General features: G+C 44.6%; 2 protein-coding genes across 3 annotated transcripts; one reads left to right on the top strand and one right to left on the bottom strand.

Annotated features, from left to right (window-relative positions):
- Positions 1-61: 61 nt before the first annotated feature.
- On the bottom strand, positions 62-3,958 carry LOC308133718 (solute carrier family 25 member 32-like). The gene is made up of 7 exons (XM_080501208.1): positions 3,555-3,958; positions 3,276-3,426; positions 1,885-1,970; positions 1,191-1,345; positions 811-924; positions 562-707; positions 62-482 (listed from the first exon to the last, which is right to left on the bottom strand). The coding sequence occupies exons 1-7, from the start codon at positions 3,751-3,753 to the stop codon at positions 356-358; spliced, it is 978 nt and encodes a 325-aa protein (XP_080357334.1). The 5' UTR covers positions 3,754-3,958; the 3' UTR covers positions 62-355.
- A 939-nt stretch (positions 3,959-4,897) lies between these two features.
- dcaf13 (ddb1 and cul4 associated factor 13) lies at positions 4,898-13,804 on the top strand. Of its 2 annotated transcripts, none has more exons than XM_080500281.1 (11): positions 4,898-5,049; positions 5,164-5,363; positions 6,090-6,197; positions 6,285-6,374; positions 6,465-6,620; positions 6,749-6,826; positions 6,913-6,995; positions 7,105-7,269; positions 8,279-8,414; positions 12,655-12,818; positions 13,382-13,804. In XM_080500281.1, exons 1-11 carry the CDS (start codon positions 4,980-4,982, stop codon positions 13,467-13,469), a joined length of 1,338 nt encoding a protein of 445 aa, XP_080356407.1. In that variant the 5' UTR covers positions 4,898-4,979; the 3' UTR covers positions 13,470-13,804. The 2 variants fall into 2 exon arrangements, with proteins under 2 accessions (XP_080356407.1, XP_080356408.1); XM_080500282.1 differs by having other exon boundaries at positions 4,992-5,049; positions 5,171-5,363.
- The last annotated feature ends 2,023 nt before the right edge of the window (positions 13,805-15,827 follow it).

The raw sequence follows: 15,827 nt of genomic DNA, 5'->3' as shown, positions 1-15,827 counted from the left end.
CGATTTAATTTTTCCTGTTTGAATAATTTAATTCAAGGCTGACAATGAAAGCCTTTTTGCGGTTCAGTCTTGATTCTTTTTCTGTGGACAGAAAACATGTAAACGACTATGGCTTAAAAACTTTTTTTTAACTTTTTCAAAAAGCTCATCACAGCAGTATCTCGTCCATGAGAATGATAAGCGGTAAACATTCTCTGTGCGTTAATTGTGCGCTTGAATCTTTAACTATACAGATACGATGATGAAAAGAATCCACTGCCGACTCTTGATTCTTCCCCGTGCTTCTCTCTGCGTCTCCTCACCAACACTAAGTGAGTCTGCAGTCCGTCGTCTGTACGTCCCGTGTTTCCGTCCCTCAACTGTTTTGTCCCAGAAGGAAGCGGGAGACATTCTCGTAAACCACGAAGGTGATGCAGCAGGCGGGGGTCACGCGTATCAAGTTGGGGATGATGCCTTTGTAGAAGCCGGCGGCTCCTTCGTTCCTGCGGAGGAAAGTGGTCGGCGTCGTGAAACGACATTCAAAACGTACACGGGCGGTCGAAATTCGGAAAGCCACCACACCTCCACGTCCGGCCGACGACGTCCATGACACCGGCGTACTTGTTGTGCTGGTCCTGCAGGCGAGCCCGCACCACCTGGTAGGGGTAGGTGGTGGCCACGGCGAATATTTTAGACAACGCCGCCATCGCGATGTATTCCAGTGGGTTCTGTTTAGACACAAAAGGAGGTGGTGAGACTCGTGAAGTATGAGCCTCGTGGACGAATGTGACGAAAGCCGCCGTCTGCGCCGCCCCCCCCGCAATGACTCACCAGCTTCGCATCGGACGCCACGTTCTTGTACTTGTTGTAGTCTCTCTTCAACTCCTCGTACGCCATGAACTGCAGCGCTCCGTGAGACGTGCCCAACAGGCCGGGAACGTAACCCTGTCAACAGAAAGGCACAGTCTCAATACCCTCAAATAGTTTAAGTTACTTTACTATAGTTAAAACAAAAAAAGGTTTCTGGCCATCTTCATGCAAGGACTTGGAACAATAGTGCAGTAGTGCAATACTGCCCTCTAGTGGCACCTCGAGAACAATGTTTACAGACGAGTAGGACAAAGGTCATCTTTACTCAAAGTAGAGTGGCCCAGTTACCGAAAACAACCTGTCGTCATCGGTGTTCACATAACCGCCGTCCCGTGTCTCACCTTGTACAGCCCCGGCACTCCCTCGGTGCGGTAGATCTTCACCAGAGCGTCCACCATGCCCTTATACTGCTTACTGGACTTGTCCGAGTCGTACTGCAGCACCAGCCGGGTTTTGGTCACCCAGATGGGGTTGGTTATGGTGAGTGTTAGGATGCCTGAGATGAAGAAATATTTGCACAGCATCAGCAGCTTTATTAAATCAGATACAGACGGCGGCGGCGGCAGCGGCAACAGTGGTGTGCGCTGTGCTAATTCTGTGAAATATTAACCAAAGAGAAAGATAAACGCAGGTTTAGTCAGGGTCACGGTGAGGTGAGCGTTGTAGTATTGGAGATATTAGTGAGAGATCTGTCACACTGTCCCTATTGTTAATGGTTGAGAACTGGATCGGTTTATTGCAGTGTGAATAAATATGTCAGCTATTGAGAATCATAAACGGCATCCAGAACAAGTCCTATCAGGGCGCATTTCTTCGAAACATTAATAGCAAGTTCCTGCTTTTTACCATCCAAACACGGCATGTAAATTACAGTTTAACTATAATCAGAGCGAAGCAAATGCTGCATGTAACCAGGATTCACGGTGATCTAATTAGTAATCTAATCCGTCCCCGTGGTCGGTGGCGAGTTCGGTCTGGCCGGCAGCGGTGCGATCTGGCTGGTGTTTTTGACCGTGTGCTGATTACGAGACTGACCTGCTTCTGCAGCGGACACCAGGTGCTCCGTGGCGCTGAGCTCACGCTGACGGCCCTCCTTCGTGTATCCTTTGATTGCATTGTAGCTGCGGGAAAGAGACAGGATGGGGAATAAATAATGTTTTTTATTTAACACTAAATCATTCACGCAATACACACACATATACAAACCTATTTATGGCAATTGAGCATTTATATTTAACCCTGAAAGGCTTTTGGAGTATTCTGCTCCAATACCAATTCAAACCGTTTGCTTGTGTTTAACAGATTACACTTGACGTTGACTTCGTGTTCACTGTCAATGTTTTGAACAGACCATAAACAAAAATCATTAAAAAAATAAATAAATAATATACTGACCAGAATCACATATACTTAACAATTATCTTTGTGGATTTATGTAACTGATACCGCTCTCCTACTCTATATTGTATCAACATCCTGAATATGGCTCACTCAACGGATACTCAATGGATGCGTTTGAAACCCACATTGTTTGTGCAGTCTTGACAACTTTTACAAGTTTAAAAGAAACAGGAGTATTGCAAAAGTCACCAAATATGGTCACTTTCCCAATAAAGGCTTAAATAACACAGCTGAGGTAAAGTGGAATCACTGAAGCTAGAATATATGGTGAACTGCATCCTATGAAGCAGAGTAAAAATATTTTTAAAAGGGCCCATATTATTACGTTTTCCCAACAATTTCATATAGGAGTCAGAGGTCAAATTTATTCAAAGTGTATTTCCAGAAATCCAGCCTCTAATCCAGCATTTCAGCCAGTCTAAAAGTGCCTCTAGTGAGCTCTACTGAGAACAGGTAGTTTCTGTGTCTGTCCACGCCGTCTCCACGCCATTCCCAGGGAGAAGGTCAGTGTTGCCAGGTTGGACGAGTTTGGGAGGCAGTTGTGTACTTATGACGTGTTCTTTAGTATGAATAGAATGGCTTTATGGTTTTAACACGAGTCTCTACAGAGGTTGACATTTAGGCTGGGTTTTATTGAGGTGTGCAGGTTTTATGTTGTTTTTGGACTGGAAACCGTCAAGTTTGAAGTAGCTTCTCAATGGTTATTTAAAATTTAATTAGTGTTGTTACAGTTACTATCAAGTAGCTACCACTACCAGGAAAAAAAGAGGGGGGATTTCCCTGCATGACATCACTAAGGGAAAATCTCAGAGGAAGTGACCAAGTGACCGAAACTTCTGGGGCCTCACACACAGGCTATGGGGACATATTACTGATAGAAAACCATGAGAAGGTGAATTTTAGATCATATGGGAGCATGAAGTAACGAGATAAAAGGCAATGAATGAGTTCTCCATGGTGGTCTCCGTCAGTAAGGTCACCCCACAGACTCAAGACTGGCAGCTGTGAAGTGTTGGGTTACTTACAAGAAGAAGTAGAGGCCCCAGGAGGCCCCCGCGCCCCACACATTGGGTGTGACCCCCTGGTAGAGTCCCCTGAGGCCTTCCTGCTGCCACACGCTCCTCATGCAGTGCAGGATGCCAGAGTACCGGGGTCTCAGCTCCAGACCATCACTCACTGCAACACCACATTAAAAGTCACTCCATTAGTACAACGCGTCCAACCTGCAACTTTCACATCGTCTCTGATCCGCGTGTTTCCATTCAATTTCAATTTAGAATTTAGAGTTTGAGCTCAATCTCTACCTGCAAACCTGATCTTGACCAGGTCGAGCGGATGCAGCACCAGCGTGGACACCACTCCCCCACTCAGTCCCGCCACCAGGTTTTCGATCCGCACGTGGCTGAACACCTGCCGAACATGTCCGGCCAGGTGCACGGCGGAGCCGGGTCTGCTGTCCAGCCGGTCCTCGGTACCGGCGACTGGATCCGGACCTGGGCTCATGATCACCGGCTAGCTGCTGTCAGCTAGCGGCTGCTGGCCACCACGCGACTTCTGCTAATGTCTCAAGCAGTCACTGCAGCGGAAGTTTAAGACGCCACAAAGCCCCGCACAATCTCAGCACAGCCTCCGCATGTCCCCGCATATCAGCAGCCGGACCCGGGAGGAGACATGTGGCTGTGGTCCATGTCCCAGCTGAAGCTTCACTTTCGACCTTGTTGCGCGGAATAAAGTTAACGTTCAACACATGGTGGATGCTGACAGAACCACTTCCGGTGCTAAAATAAAAGACAGCGGATTTAAGACTGGATTTCTTTTTGACGGATATGTGACAACAGGTTTAGGATTCGTCCATGTGCTTATGGGGTTTCTATTTGCTCTCCAGTTTCCTCCCATAGTCCATACACATGTGAGGACATGCAGACAGGACTTTGGGGTTGTGTACACCCATTTTATTCTTCAGTCAGCATTGTGTACAGGCACTCCTAAATCGCCCTGATGCACCATTCGGCAGTCTTGTGTGTTTTGAGAAATAGGATGAAAAAACATGCTTGGTCCCAGGCCTACAATCAGGCTGTGAATGTGGCAGAGATCATGCAGCAGACATTATATAACAACGAGCAGCAGCTTTTGACACATTTTTACAGGACAGACTAGTCTACAACACTGCTTGTACAATGTTTGTATTGCCTTATGTACAGTATGTGGTTGAAGGCAGGGTTCACCTGGTGACCAGTTCATCACAGGGCAAATACACACACACACACACACACACACACACACACACACACACACACACACACACACACACACACACACACGTAAGGGCAATTTAGGGTGACAAATTCATTCATTTTCCACTGTTGCATTTCTGACTATCTGTATTCGGCATTCATATCTTATACTGGGCATATTTACTTCATACAGCATATTGAATGATTTATCATTTTATACTCTGTACCTTGGATTTGTAAACAGTGGAGGCCTTGAGGCTCGAGAGTATTTACTTTGAAAAGCACTCCGGTGTGTTTATATTCCGGTTTCATCTAAATTCTGTGATTTGATTGGTTGGTGTGTTTTTTTCGTGAGTGACGTAACGTGGAGGACCGTGTATCCCACAATGCAACTCGGGAGCCGACACATGGCCGCCACAGGCATCCCTCGCTGATGATTTTCTCGCTGAATTGTACTTATTTTCTCGTATTTATGCGCCGCCACACAGCTCCAAAATGAAAGTTAAAGTTCTCTCTAGGAATCCGGACGAATACGTCCGTGAGACCAAGCTGGACATTCAGCGTGGTAAGTGGAAATATGACTTTTTAAACGCTCGAGGCTAATTGCAGTTTGCTACAGTCAGGGGTTGGTCTCAAAACGACTGGGTCAGACTGTTGTTTCTCAGTGTCTTCTCCTCAGTCCCCAGGAACTATGACCCGTCCCTCCATCCGTTCGAGGTGGGTCGGGAGTACACGCGGGCTCTGAACGCCACAAAGCTGGAGCGGGTGTTTGCCAAGCCCTTCCTGGCCTCCCTGGATGGCCACAGAGATGGAGTGAACTGCTTGGCCAAGCACTGCAAGAGCCTCTCCACCCTGCTGTCCGCCTCCTGCGATGGGGAGGTAGGATGGTGCAGAACAGTCACAAACAAAAAAGTCTTTTCATTTTAATGGCTGGGATTTTTATAGCGTCTTTTCAAATAATCAAACAAATAAATTAATTAATATAAAAAAAAGAATTATGCATTTGGCAGACACTGCAAGCGAGTAATTGTATTTGTAGTCTTGTATTTGAGAAATCTGAGAATTTTCTGAAGAAGTCAATTCTCAACTTTGTACCGACTTCTGGTTCACAACTAGTCAGTGTCACCGATTAGATCAAGAAAACGGTAAGAGTGAGAAAGAATCTGCCTAAATCCTGTGTTACTGTTATTCAAATCACGATATCAAGAAAATGATCATGTCTCTCCGAAGAATAGTAAACGACAATAATATTGGGCAAAGGCAACCGAGTGGGACTTTCTGTTCATGCAGTTCGGTTGCTTTTTCCATTCGGTTTTTTGCGTATCCATTTTCATTATGCAGGTCACAATATGAAGTCGTAAAAAGTGCCGCCGCCGCGGTCTTGTCTATTGTTCGGTTCCTGTGTTTTTTTCTTTTTAATAAACAATACAGGAGAGGTAAATGTCAGATTTGACACCATAACCTACATGTTGATGTCGTTCTCTAGAATGTTTTGTGCATTTTTAACGTGGCAGGTTCCACTTTGAGGTGTTCAGGCCTAACTGTTCATCAGGAGAATTTTCTTTCACTTTTGTTCATTCACTTGTTTTCTTATTTAAACCTCAGGTGAAAGTGTGGAACCTTGCCAAGCACGAGTGTGTGCGCACACTCCAAGCACATGAAGGCTTTGTGAGGGGAATGGTCGTTCGCTTCTGTGGAACTTCCTTCTTTACGGTAACGGTTGCTCTGCTGAGACTTAAGAGTTTTTAAAACCTGAAACGACAACAATATTTCCACTCTGGGCTCACTGCCCGTTAACAGGTCGGCGATGACAAAACGATCAAGCAGTGGAAAATGGAGGCGCCGGGTTACGGAGAGGAGGAGGAGCCACTTAATACCATCCTGGGCAAGGTGTGAACACTGAACATCTATTGGGATGTTATACTCAATAATCCACAATGTTGTCATGCTGGGAAATAAAAAAGGAACTTTGTGTGTTAGACTGTGTTCACAGGACTGGACCATCACCGGAAGGAGGGTGTGTTTGCAACGTGTGGCCAGCAGGTGGACATCTGGGACGAGCAGAGGAGCAGCCCGATCCGCTCCTTCACCTGGGGCGTGGACAGCTTCAGCTCAGTCCGGTTCAACCCCGTGGAGGTAAAACAGCACGTGGTGTATCTGCGGATCTCTGCCAACGTGTTGAGAGCAGTTCTCCTGTGTGGAGACAGTGGGGACTGATTTAAAACCGACACGCTGCTGATCTTCCACTGTTGGTCGCCCCGCAGACCGAACTTCTCGCCAGCTGTGCTTCTGACAGAAGCGTGGTGCTTTATGACATGAGAGAATCCACACCGCTCAGGAAGGTAAACTCCAAGCCCTTTGCTTCACATTTCCTTACGAGCGCGTGAAAACGGTTGACACGCTGCGGTTTTTCCCTTTTCTTCTTCAGGTGATCATGAAAATGAGGAGCAACACAGTGTGCTGGAATCCAATGGAAGCGTATTACTTCACATCTGCCAATGAAGACTATAAGTGAGTCTCGGAATGAAAACCCAGCCAGTTCCCATATGGTGTGTTAGTCCCCCCCCCCCCCTCCCCTCCCCACAGTGTCGCTCATCTCGGTCTGCCTTTGTCTCACAAGCCTCTACACGTACGACATGAGGTACCTGACCAACCCCGTCACCGTGCACATGGACCATGTCTCCGCGGTGCTGGATGTTGACTACTCTCCCACCGGGACGGAGTTTGTGTCCGCCAGCTTCGACAAGACCATTCGCATCTTCTCCAAGAGCGCAGGACACAGCAGGTCAGTTTTGAAAGTAAAATGTATCAGAATTACTGTACGTGTTCAGTCACATTATTAGGAACTGGTGTTGATGAGCTGAATAGATAAAATGTGGATTTGCTTGTGGCTTCAAGTGTGGCTCGTTGTTTGGCCTGCAAGTTGACCATAGCTGCTTCAAATACGTTGATCTGAATTTCTAGAAGAAATTGCCATAATTGAAAACCACTGTTATTGACGGTGCAATGTGGTTGCACGTCCTGAGCTGCTATAAGTCGACCATCAGCTGTTTATCTTGAGATGTTTAACGTGAACATCAGTGATTTGGTCTCGGTACCAACCAGCACAGCGGTGCTGTCGAGGACACCTGTTGGACTTCAGCCAAACAGAAAAATGAGAATTCACTCAGTCGACTGGGATCAAGTCCAGCCCCCCCGCTGCTCCAAAGTGTCAGTGGTGTTAAATGGTATTAGAGGTGGATGGATAACAAACCGTTCAACTGCAGCAAAAGCCCAACGTTCTCTCGTGCATTTATATAATTTCTTTCACCGCTGGTTGGCTATTCTTACTGTTTGTTTGGGTTTTCTTTAACCTTATAAAAGTAAAGCATAGCCATCACCCAGCATTTACATGAAATGGCAATATATACAATTTAAAGTCCACACGTTTAAACCATAAAAAAAAATGTTGTTTATAGTAACCATAGAAACAAGTATTGTTGTCCACTCACGCCACCTTTTAACTCAAACCAGCTGTTTGCGTGTTTATATTTAGCTATATTTGAAGGTAACGTGAGGGCTTGAGCCCTTGCAGCTACAGAACGCCATAACGCGCAATGTTTAGTTTGAGGATTAGTCGGTTTTGTATTCACCCACCACAACCAGTCATGTATGAGGTTTTGCAGCAGCAGAGTATTGCTGCTCTGGTTTTGTTTAATGGCTGTTCTTTTTTTTTAATAATTTATCTTTACTGGGCAGCGAAGGTCATAAAAAGCTTAGTGTTTGCATTCAATTTTGTTTTGTTTTCAATTCAGGGAGGTGTACCACACCAAGCGCATGCAGCACGTCATCTGCATCAAGTGGTCGGCGGACAACAGGTACATCCTGAGCGGCTCCGACGAAATGAACATCCGACTGTGGAAAGCCAACGCCGCCGAGAAACTAGGAGTGGTGAGTGCGCCCGCGTCACCTGCTCAGTATCATCCCTGCTTTCACAACATCACATTAAAGAGAAGTTGCTGCTTATAGGCAGGTTTTTTTTTTAAGGGGGGGGTAATTTCTCATCACAATATCTACTCGGCCATCAGCTGCAGTATTTCCCCCCGGCGGTCAAATTCACTGTGTCTCGCTCCAGTTTTATTACCTGATCTTGTTTTATGAGTTAGCTGCATTCCTCGACACGGCCGTGGCTCGGCGCCCATCACAGCAGTGAACGGACCCAGCGGTGGTGCCAGGAGCTTCCCGACCCACCGTTGCCAAAAGCCCTGATGGATGCTGACTTAGGGTAGAATCACTCTCAATAAGGACGATGTACCAATTGGCACAGCGGGACGGAAGCCTGGGGGGAAAAGAAAAAAAAAAAAAAAAAATCAAGAGCAATCTGCTCTGACTTGTAGTTGGCTGTGTTTGTGAACAACACGTGTCGATTTCAAATAATGTAATCGCAGGAGTCGAGGTCAACGTGTTTTCTAATGTCAAACTAAAGTCCTGAAAAGTTAAAAGGGCTCCCAGTTAAAATCCCAGTCGCGTGTGACTCTCGTCAGCATCTCGCGCGTCATCTCCCAGCAGCCACCTCTCACTCAGATTCACCCGTGCTTATTCTCTTAATGCAGCTCCAGAGTGGAAAATTGGCCCGCTTTTGGCACTTGCTCCACTGTCACTGTGCACAGGAAGATTTATTTGCAAGCTTTGCACTTAAAGAGATCAGACAAGGGCTGCTCCTATCAGCAGTTTAAATCAGCCAATCACTTAAAGCCGGGGCCACTCCGAACATAATGAAGCATTAACAATCAACTAGTACTGAGAGGGTCTTTAATTATCGAGGAATGCTGAGACGCTGAATCGAGGCTCCGTCTGCGTCTGGAGGCATCACACTCGGCTTCGCGTGGCATTTTTTTTTGCTCCTCTCATAAACATCTCTTAATTTTCTCACTCACAGTTTTGCCTTCGAGCAGCATCCAACGTCCGCTCGAGTGAGACACGTTTTTGGGCGTAGGACTTGTTGAGTGAGTCGGACTGTGTTTGTTTTCAGTTGGTTCAAATTAGTCTGCCCCGTCCTGGAAGCGCTGACTCATCCCAGCCATTCATTCATTCATTCATTCATTCATCTACAGCATCAAAGCAGAATGAAATGTTTCACTCTTGCGCTTCACTAAAGTGATGGTGCTGCATGATGAAAGGATCAGTGTACTGTACTACGGATGGTTAATGCAGTTTTGTGATTTTATTTTTTTAAACCTTTATTGAGCCGGGAGAACCACATTTAGATGAATAATCTTTTACCAGTGTGTCCTGGAGAACACATCGCAGCAAGTAAACATCAGGTTTCATGCAGCTAATGTTTTTAGACCTGAGTGAACGAGCGGGTGTCTAATAGACTATACTGACACATTGAGACACAAGGAACATTTGTTATATATTTAAAAAAAACAAACAAACAATATATGCAAAAATAAGATAAGCTACTGTAAATTATGATTCCTTAATCTCCCTGCAGTTGACCATGGTTTCATTCCTTGTTGCAGCGTTTGTGTTTTGCATTTGCCTGTGTGGATTTCCTACAGATACTATGGCTACCTGAACTGGTGATTTACTTTGTCCCATCATTTTCTTGGATGAAGCAAATGTGTAAAAGGTGGATGAATGAACAAGTTCAACTCTCCACCTGCAAGTTTTAGCTTAGCCTAAAATAGTCACGTCACTGGGACAGAGCGACAATCCAAATATCATCTCACACCTCAGTCATTTTCTGAGGTTATTTCTATATGTTCATAAATGTTCGTGTTTTCTGTCCCCTGGAAGCATATGGATACAGAGAAATGGTGCAGTACCAACAGTCGTTGGTGAGATTAACAGTTTTGAAGAGCAGCGGTGTGACACCCTGAGGTGTCAAGTAGCCTCACATTCAATAAACCCTCCCTTTCCAATATTGACATCATATTGATCGTTGATTTCTTTCCTCTCCACTAGATGTAAAACATTGGTTTCAGATAGTTTGGTCAAGGGTGGTGTCATCTGATGCCTGGAAGTACAAAGGAATTGACGTTTACATCACTTTATGCCCATTTGTTGGTTTTTTTTGTGTGTGATCTTTCGCCGACGAGTCACACACACATCCCTGCTAACTCCCGCTAAGAGGAGCTATCAGCCTGAAAGGGGGACAGACCGCGACTAAAGTGACTCAACACGGCCACTGAATGGACAACGGTGCCAATTTAATCGAGTCATCAACACCGGTAACGGTTTTATAAAACAAATACATCAACATCTTAAAAAAATAAATCAAAATATCTGGTTGTTCCTTGCCGTCTCACAGTCGTGGGAGTTGTTGGCAGAATGGCTGCTGGCAGTAGACCGTGTGCAGCTTAGTTTAGTTTGTCTGACCCCGTCTAACGGTGCATCAGTTGTGAGTGAGTACAGTCACCTGTTCAGCTTCTGCGAGGGTGATTTTTTTGTTAGGTTTGTTTTTTAACGCAGTCTGTCCGAGCAGCTGTTTTGTGACCCGTCTCCGTATGTTTGTTTCTCTCATTTCTTTCGGATTGAATTTCTGGCGTAGCTCATGAGAGGAGAACGTTCCGACGTCGTGCACTTCATGCACTCGGGGCTCTCCGAACAGTGTTCGGGATGTGTGTGTGCAGAGATATTAGTACCAGTAGGATCAGCTCTAACGGCTCTTCTCCCGCAAATTGAATCTGAGACAAATCATTGCTTTTAATTAGAATAAAAGCCTCGCAGGAGAGCAATCCCGGCCAACACCGGACCAGCTGGCCGGCAGTTTTTATGAGCGAGATGGAGAGGGAGGGATGCCGTTTGAGCTGGTGTCTTCACTTTTTAACGGACATTGATTTGGTTTTGAATGAGCTTGTCGTCAAAATAAAGTTACTGCACACTCCAGCGTTTTATGATGTCGCGCTGCATACAGTGACTGTCAGTAATGAAGAAAGTGCCACCTGAGCTGAACACACGCCACACTCCTGTATGAGTTTGTTCATGGGCTCCACACCAAACTCCAGGGCCTTCCTAACGTCCCTGCAGTCAACAGATTTGAAAACAATTAGGTAGCGTTTCGCACCATGGAGGTAGATGCTGCTGTGAACTAGTGCCGCATAAATGACTTTGGAAATACAAAAACCAAGCAACAGGAGGCTGCAGAATCTGTTTGGAAATACAGGAAGCTTTTGATAGGAGAGAATGAACCGCTCAACCTAGATTTATTGCAAATCATGCCTGAAGAAAGGAATCTCCCCACAGTATTTTCTGTCACATCATGAGCAGATACATTCATACTTCACGCTCATTTTGTTTAGAAAACAAAAGAAAATTGGATTATGTTGAATACCAGAGTATGTGCTCGTGTAAAACAGCAGAGAACCACATTCAAGGGTGTCAAACATGGTGTAGGTGCCCTTATACCGTCCGTCCACTGATCAGAATCAAGACGTAAATGTGACAGTATTTACGAAGTGCTGTCTTTATACTCGGGGAAGAAATGAGTGGCATGACTATCTAATCTTGTAAATGTTTTGATGGGAATAGAATCTGGAATTCGGGATATGCAAATCATTGCAATCAGGTTGTTTTCCTTAAGTCTCACTAGCAGATGGTATGTCGCCAATAATAAAAATGATGGATTCCTCTTCAGTGTGTACATTTACCACACCTTCATCTGGGTCAGATGAGACCCGTTCTTTTAATTTTATACGCTGGACTCTTGAGAGCCTGTATGATGATGAACACCCATTAGAATTAACGTTGAAGTTTACATTGTAATGATGTCTGCGTGTTTGTGTGTGTGGCGGCCACTCGGTGCCTTGGCTTGCAAACTGCAGTGTCCACACGTCATGCTTGTATGTGTGTGTGTGTGCGTGTGTGTGGCGATTGTTCTCAAACCATTGAAACGGAACAGAGGAAACTAAAGTGTTTCCAGCTTCATCGAGAAACATCCGAATTGATTGATTTGATTGTTTGCGGCTGCTAAAGCCATGACCCTATTCTTTGTATAAGCAACATTTGTAAACGACGATACCTTTCCAAAACGTGTGTCCTGTCAAAAACAATTCTCCAGTAGGATAAATTGGGGCCGTCATGTTGTTGACAGCGGTTTTTTCAAGACCACAACACGAGGCAGGTAAGGTTGTAGTCGTTTGGCTTCATCTCGTGTGACCTTCTCTCCCTCTCCACGGTGACGTAGTTGACCCCCAGAGAGAAGCAGGCAGTGAAATACAACCAGAAGCTGAAGCAGAAGTTCCAGCACCACCCGCAGATCAAACGCATCTCCCGTCACCGACATCTCCCAAAGAACATCTTCCACCAGACCAAGGAGCTGAGGATCATGAAGGAGGCTCGCCGCAGAAAGTAAGTACCCCCCCTCCTCCTTTCCCGCAGAACTGGAAGTGGCTTGTTTGGGCTTTTGGCTCGCCGTTTGTCCATGTGGAGGTGACGGTGACCTGGCCGGCTGCCAGGAGATTTCTGACCCCGGCAGCTCCACCAGCCTGATGGAAAAATCTCACAGATGGGATCGCTCCCCGCGATCGGCTTTACATGCTTGTATGGAGGATTGATTGTCCCAGTTCACCCAGTCGCCCACCGATTCACACATCGTCCTATCACTCCTTTCTTTTTTTTCTTTTTTTCTTCGTAATTACTGCCAGTTTGGGAGACATCAGACTTTGTTTTTGAACTGTGAATGATTTACTTTTGGAGCTTTCGGCATTATTTCCAGAGTGCATTAGGAGAGCGCGTGACGTGGGTGTTAGGTCAACAGTCTCACAGTCAATCTCTTCCTCCTCCTCCTCCTCCTCCTCCTCCTCCTCCTCCTGTTTGCTTTTCCCTTCCTCCCTCTCTCCTCCGTTCCACTCCTGAATGTTTTCACCTGCAGCTGGAGTCGCTCACACTTCCTCTTCTGTGTTGTTTTCCAGGGAGAGCAACGTCCGCAAGCACAGCAGACCCGGAGCCGTCCCCGTGGTGTCTGAGAAGGAGAAGCATGTGGTCACGGTGGTGAAGTAGAAGAACGCGGGGATACTTGCAGACTGGCGTGAAGCGGCGATTTGGAGACTTACGCGACACTGACCTTTGATACAATCTAGACTGCTCGGTCTGAAGGATTTAAAATAAAACTCGCCTGTCGTGGGAAGGAACAGTGACCAAATATTCATCGCCAGCAGTTCAAGGACAGACTGTAAATACAGAACATAGCAGAACAACGTCGACCGTCTGCCGTCTTGGGATAAAGATCAGCTGTGCTTTTCCTCTGTGTTGTGAATACAGGAGTCGCCTCACACACACATTTCTGATGTCATTTTAGAATTTGGTCCTGAATTAAAATCACACACACACGTCTGGTTGCTTGCATTTGTCATTACATGAACAAACACACCAAACAAGAAAATAAGGATGTAAAGACATTACGTCCATCAAATAGTTTACATTTACTTCACAAGTTGGTTTGTTTTTCCCTTAACTGGAGTTTTAAAAGAAGTGTGTGTTGTGTTCCACTGTGTCACTTTTATAGGTCATAACGTTTTTCTTGACTTTACTATATTGATCCTATAATATTAAATAAAGGTGAAAATGTTCAGCTAATTGTCTCTGAAGCTTCACAGCCACAAAATCAGTTTATGATGTCCAAGGGCTAAAGGAATAACTCAATATCTTTGGAGGTTTAAGAGAAAAACCACTGACGAAACGAATCAAAATGATTTGCACAGTATTTTTCTGGTAACTTCATAATTGCCGTTCAGCTTGTCCGCCATTTATATTTTCAACAAGATTTGCCACGTTCAGTGTGTATTTTTTTTTTTTAACTAAAAAGTGGGTTACGCATATTTAAAATGAAATTGTTAGGTTAGATCACTGCACTGGATCTAATTTACTCAGTTCCCTAATAAGCCAAAGACTCTATCCTCTTAATGCCGTCCTTTAAATCCCATCAACACTGCAGCCTGGGACGTGTCGGGAGGGTGAAGATCAAGAAGTACAGGATCACAGCTTAGAAATCCCTCAGTGTTGTTCTGGAAACATATTTGAGACTTTTTCAAAAACATGATGGAATTTTTTTTCTGGAGCTGGTCTAATCGACTGTCGTTGAACATCTAGATTGTGATGCTAGGAAATGACTGATGATCCACTAGAACTCAATACAATCAAAAATACAAAGAAAAGAAAGCAATCAGTGCTCCTATAGTTTGAGAGAAGATAAATCGAGCTCTCCAAATACATTATGATCACGATAAACGTTATTAAATCACCTCAGATGTTTTCATTTCATTAAACAAATCAAAACTTCTCGTGAAAATATCATCCAGTCTTGAGATTGTTTGGTCCTGTTTTTAATGTCTTATATCAGTACCATATGTGATATTTTCTTAAGTCAACTGAAGAAAAAAAAAAAAAAAACTTTCTCTGAAACATGAACGAGAAACTTGTGCCGTCGCTTTTTGCCACAAGGCAGCTGTTAGTCACCCTGCAGCTCTTCCTGCATTGATTTTAAGAACGGAAGACGCGGCAGTAGATTGCTGCGGGAGTGAGAATAGAAAATTGTTTTTTAGCAACAGAAATTCTTTGGAACGATGACTCACTACTGCCACACAGTGAACAGAAGTGGTACTGTTGAAACATACTGCTAGTATTGTTTGCCCTTAACTATTCTGATCATAAGTGGACGAGGAGCCTCTGAAACACTTTGAACTAAAAGCTTAGCTCACCATGACACTTCACTCTTAACACTGTTGAGGTGCATTATAATAAAGGATTTTGTTTTATCTTACATTATCTACCAGTATGAATACTAGGGTTGCAAAGGTGTTGAAATTTCCTCCAAAAGCTGAAAGACAGGGTGGTACATACTTGGGCAGAGTCGGGTTGTCCTACTGTGGCTGCTCACTGCCTCTGAGAAATAGAATGGCTAAATGTAAGAAAAGCAATTTCCCTAAGGAGATTAATAAAGTCTGATTTGCTTAGTTTTACTGGGGAATATTTGCGATTTTCTCAAAGCATTTACAAAACCAATATTGATAGTGTTTTGTTGTGTATTGATAAAGGCCTTTTAGTTTTTGTGTTGTTCTTGGCTTGAAAAGTCAACCTTTTACAGGATGTTTAAACTGGGCTGTACTCAAAAAAACCAGTCCTTCAATTTCCTTTTATTTTTTTTAAATCATTTATTTTTGTTATTGAAATGCAATAGTGTAGGCTGGCGGTTTGTACATATTTAGTTTTCCATTTTGTCTTTTGGCTTCTTTAGCAGATCGCACACTCTAGATGAAAAACCTCAACAAAACAAAACAATTGTAAATACTTTCTTGAAACAGCCTTTATTAATTCTTACAAAAGTTAGATTCTTCATTACAACAAATTACTCTGAACATG

Source organism: Blennius ocellaris (genome assembly GCF_963422515.1).
Source record: "Blennius ocellaris genome assembly, chromosome: 8".
Taxonomy (NCBI): Eukaryota; Metazoa; Chordata; class Actinopteri; order Blenniiformes; family Blenniidae; genus Blennius; species Blennius ocellaris.
Note: the sequence above shows the minus strand (reverse complement) of the source record. Positions and strands in the feature narration are given on the sequence as shown.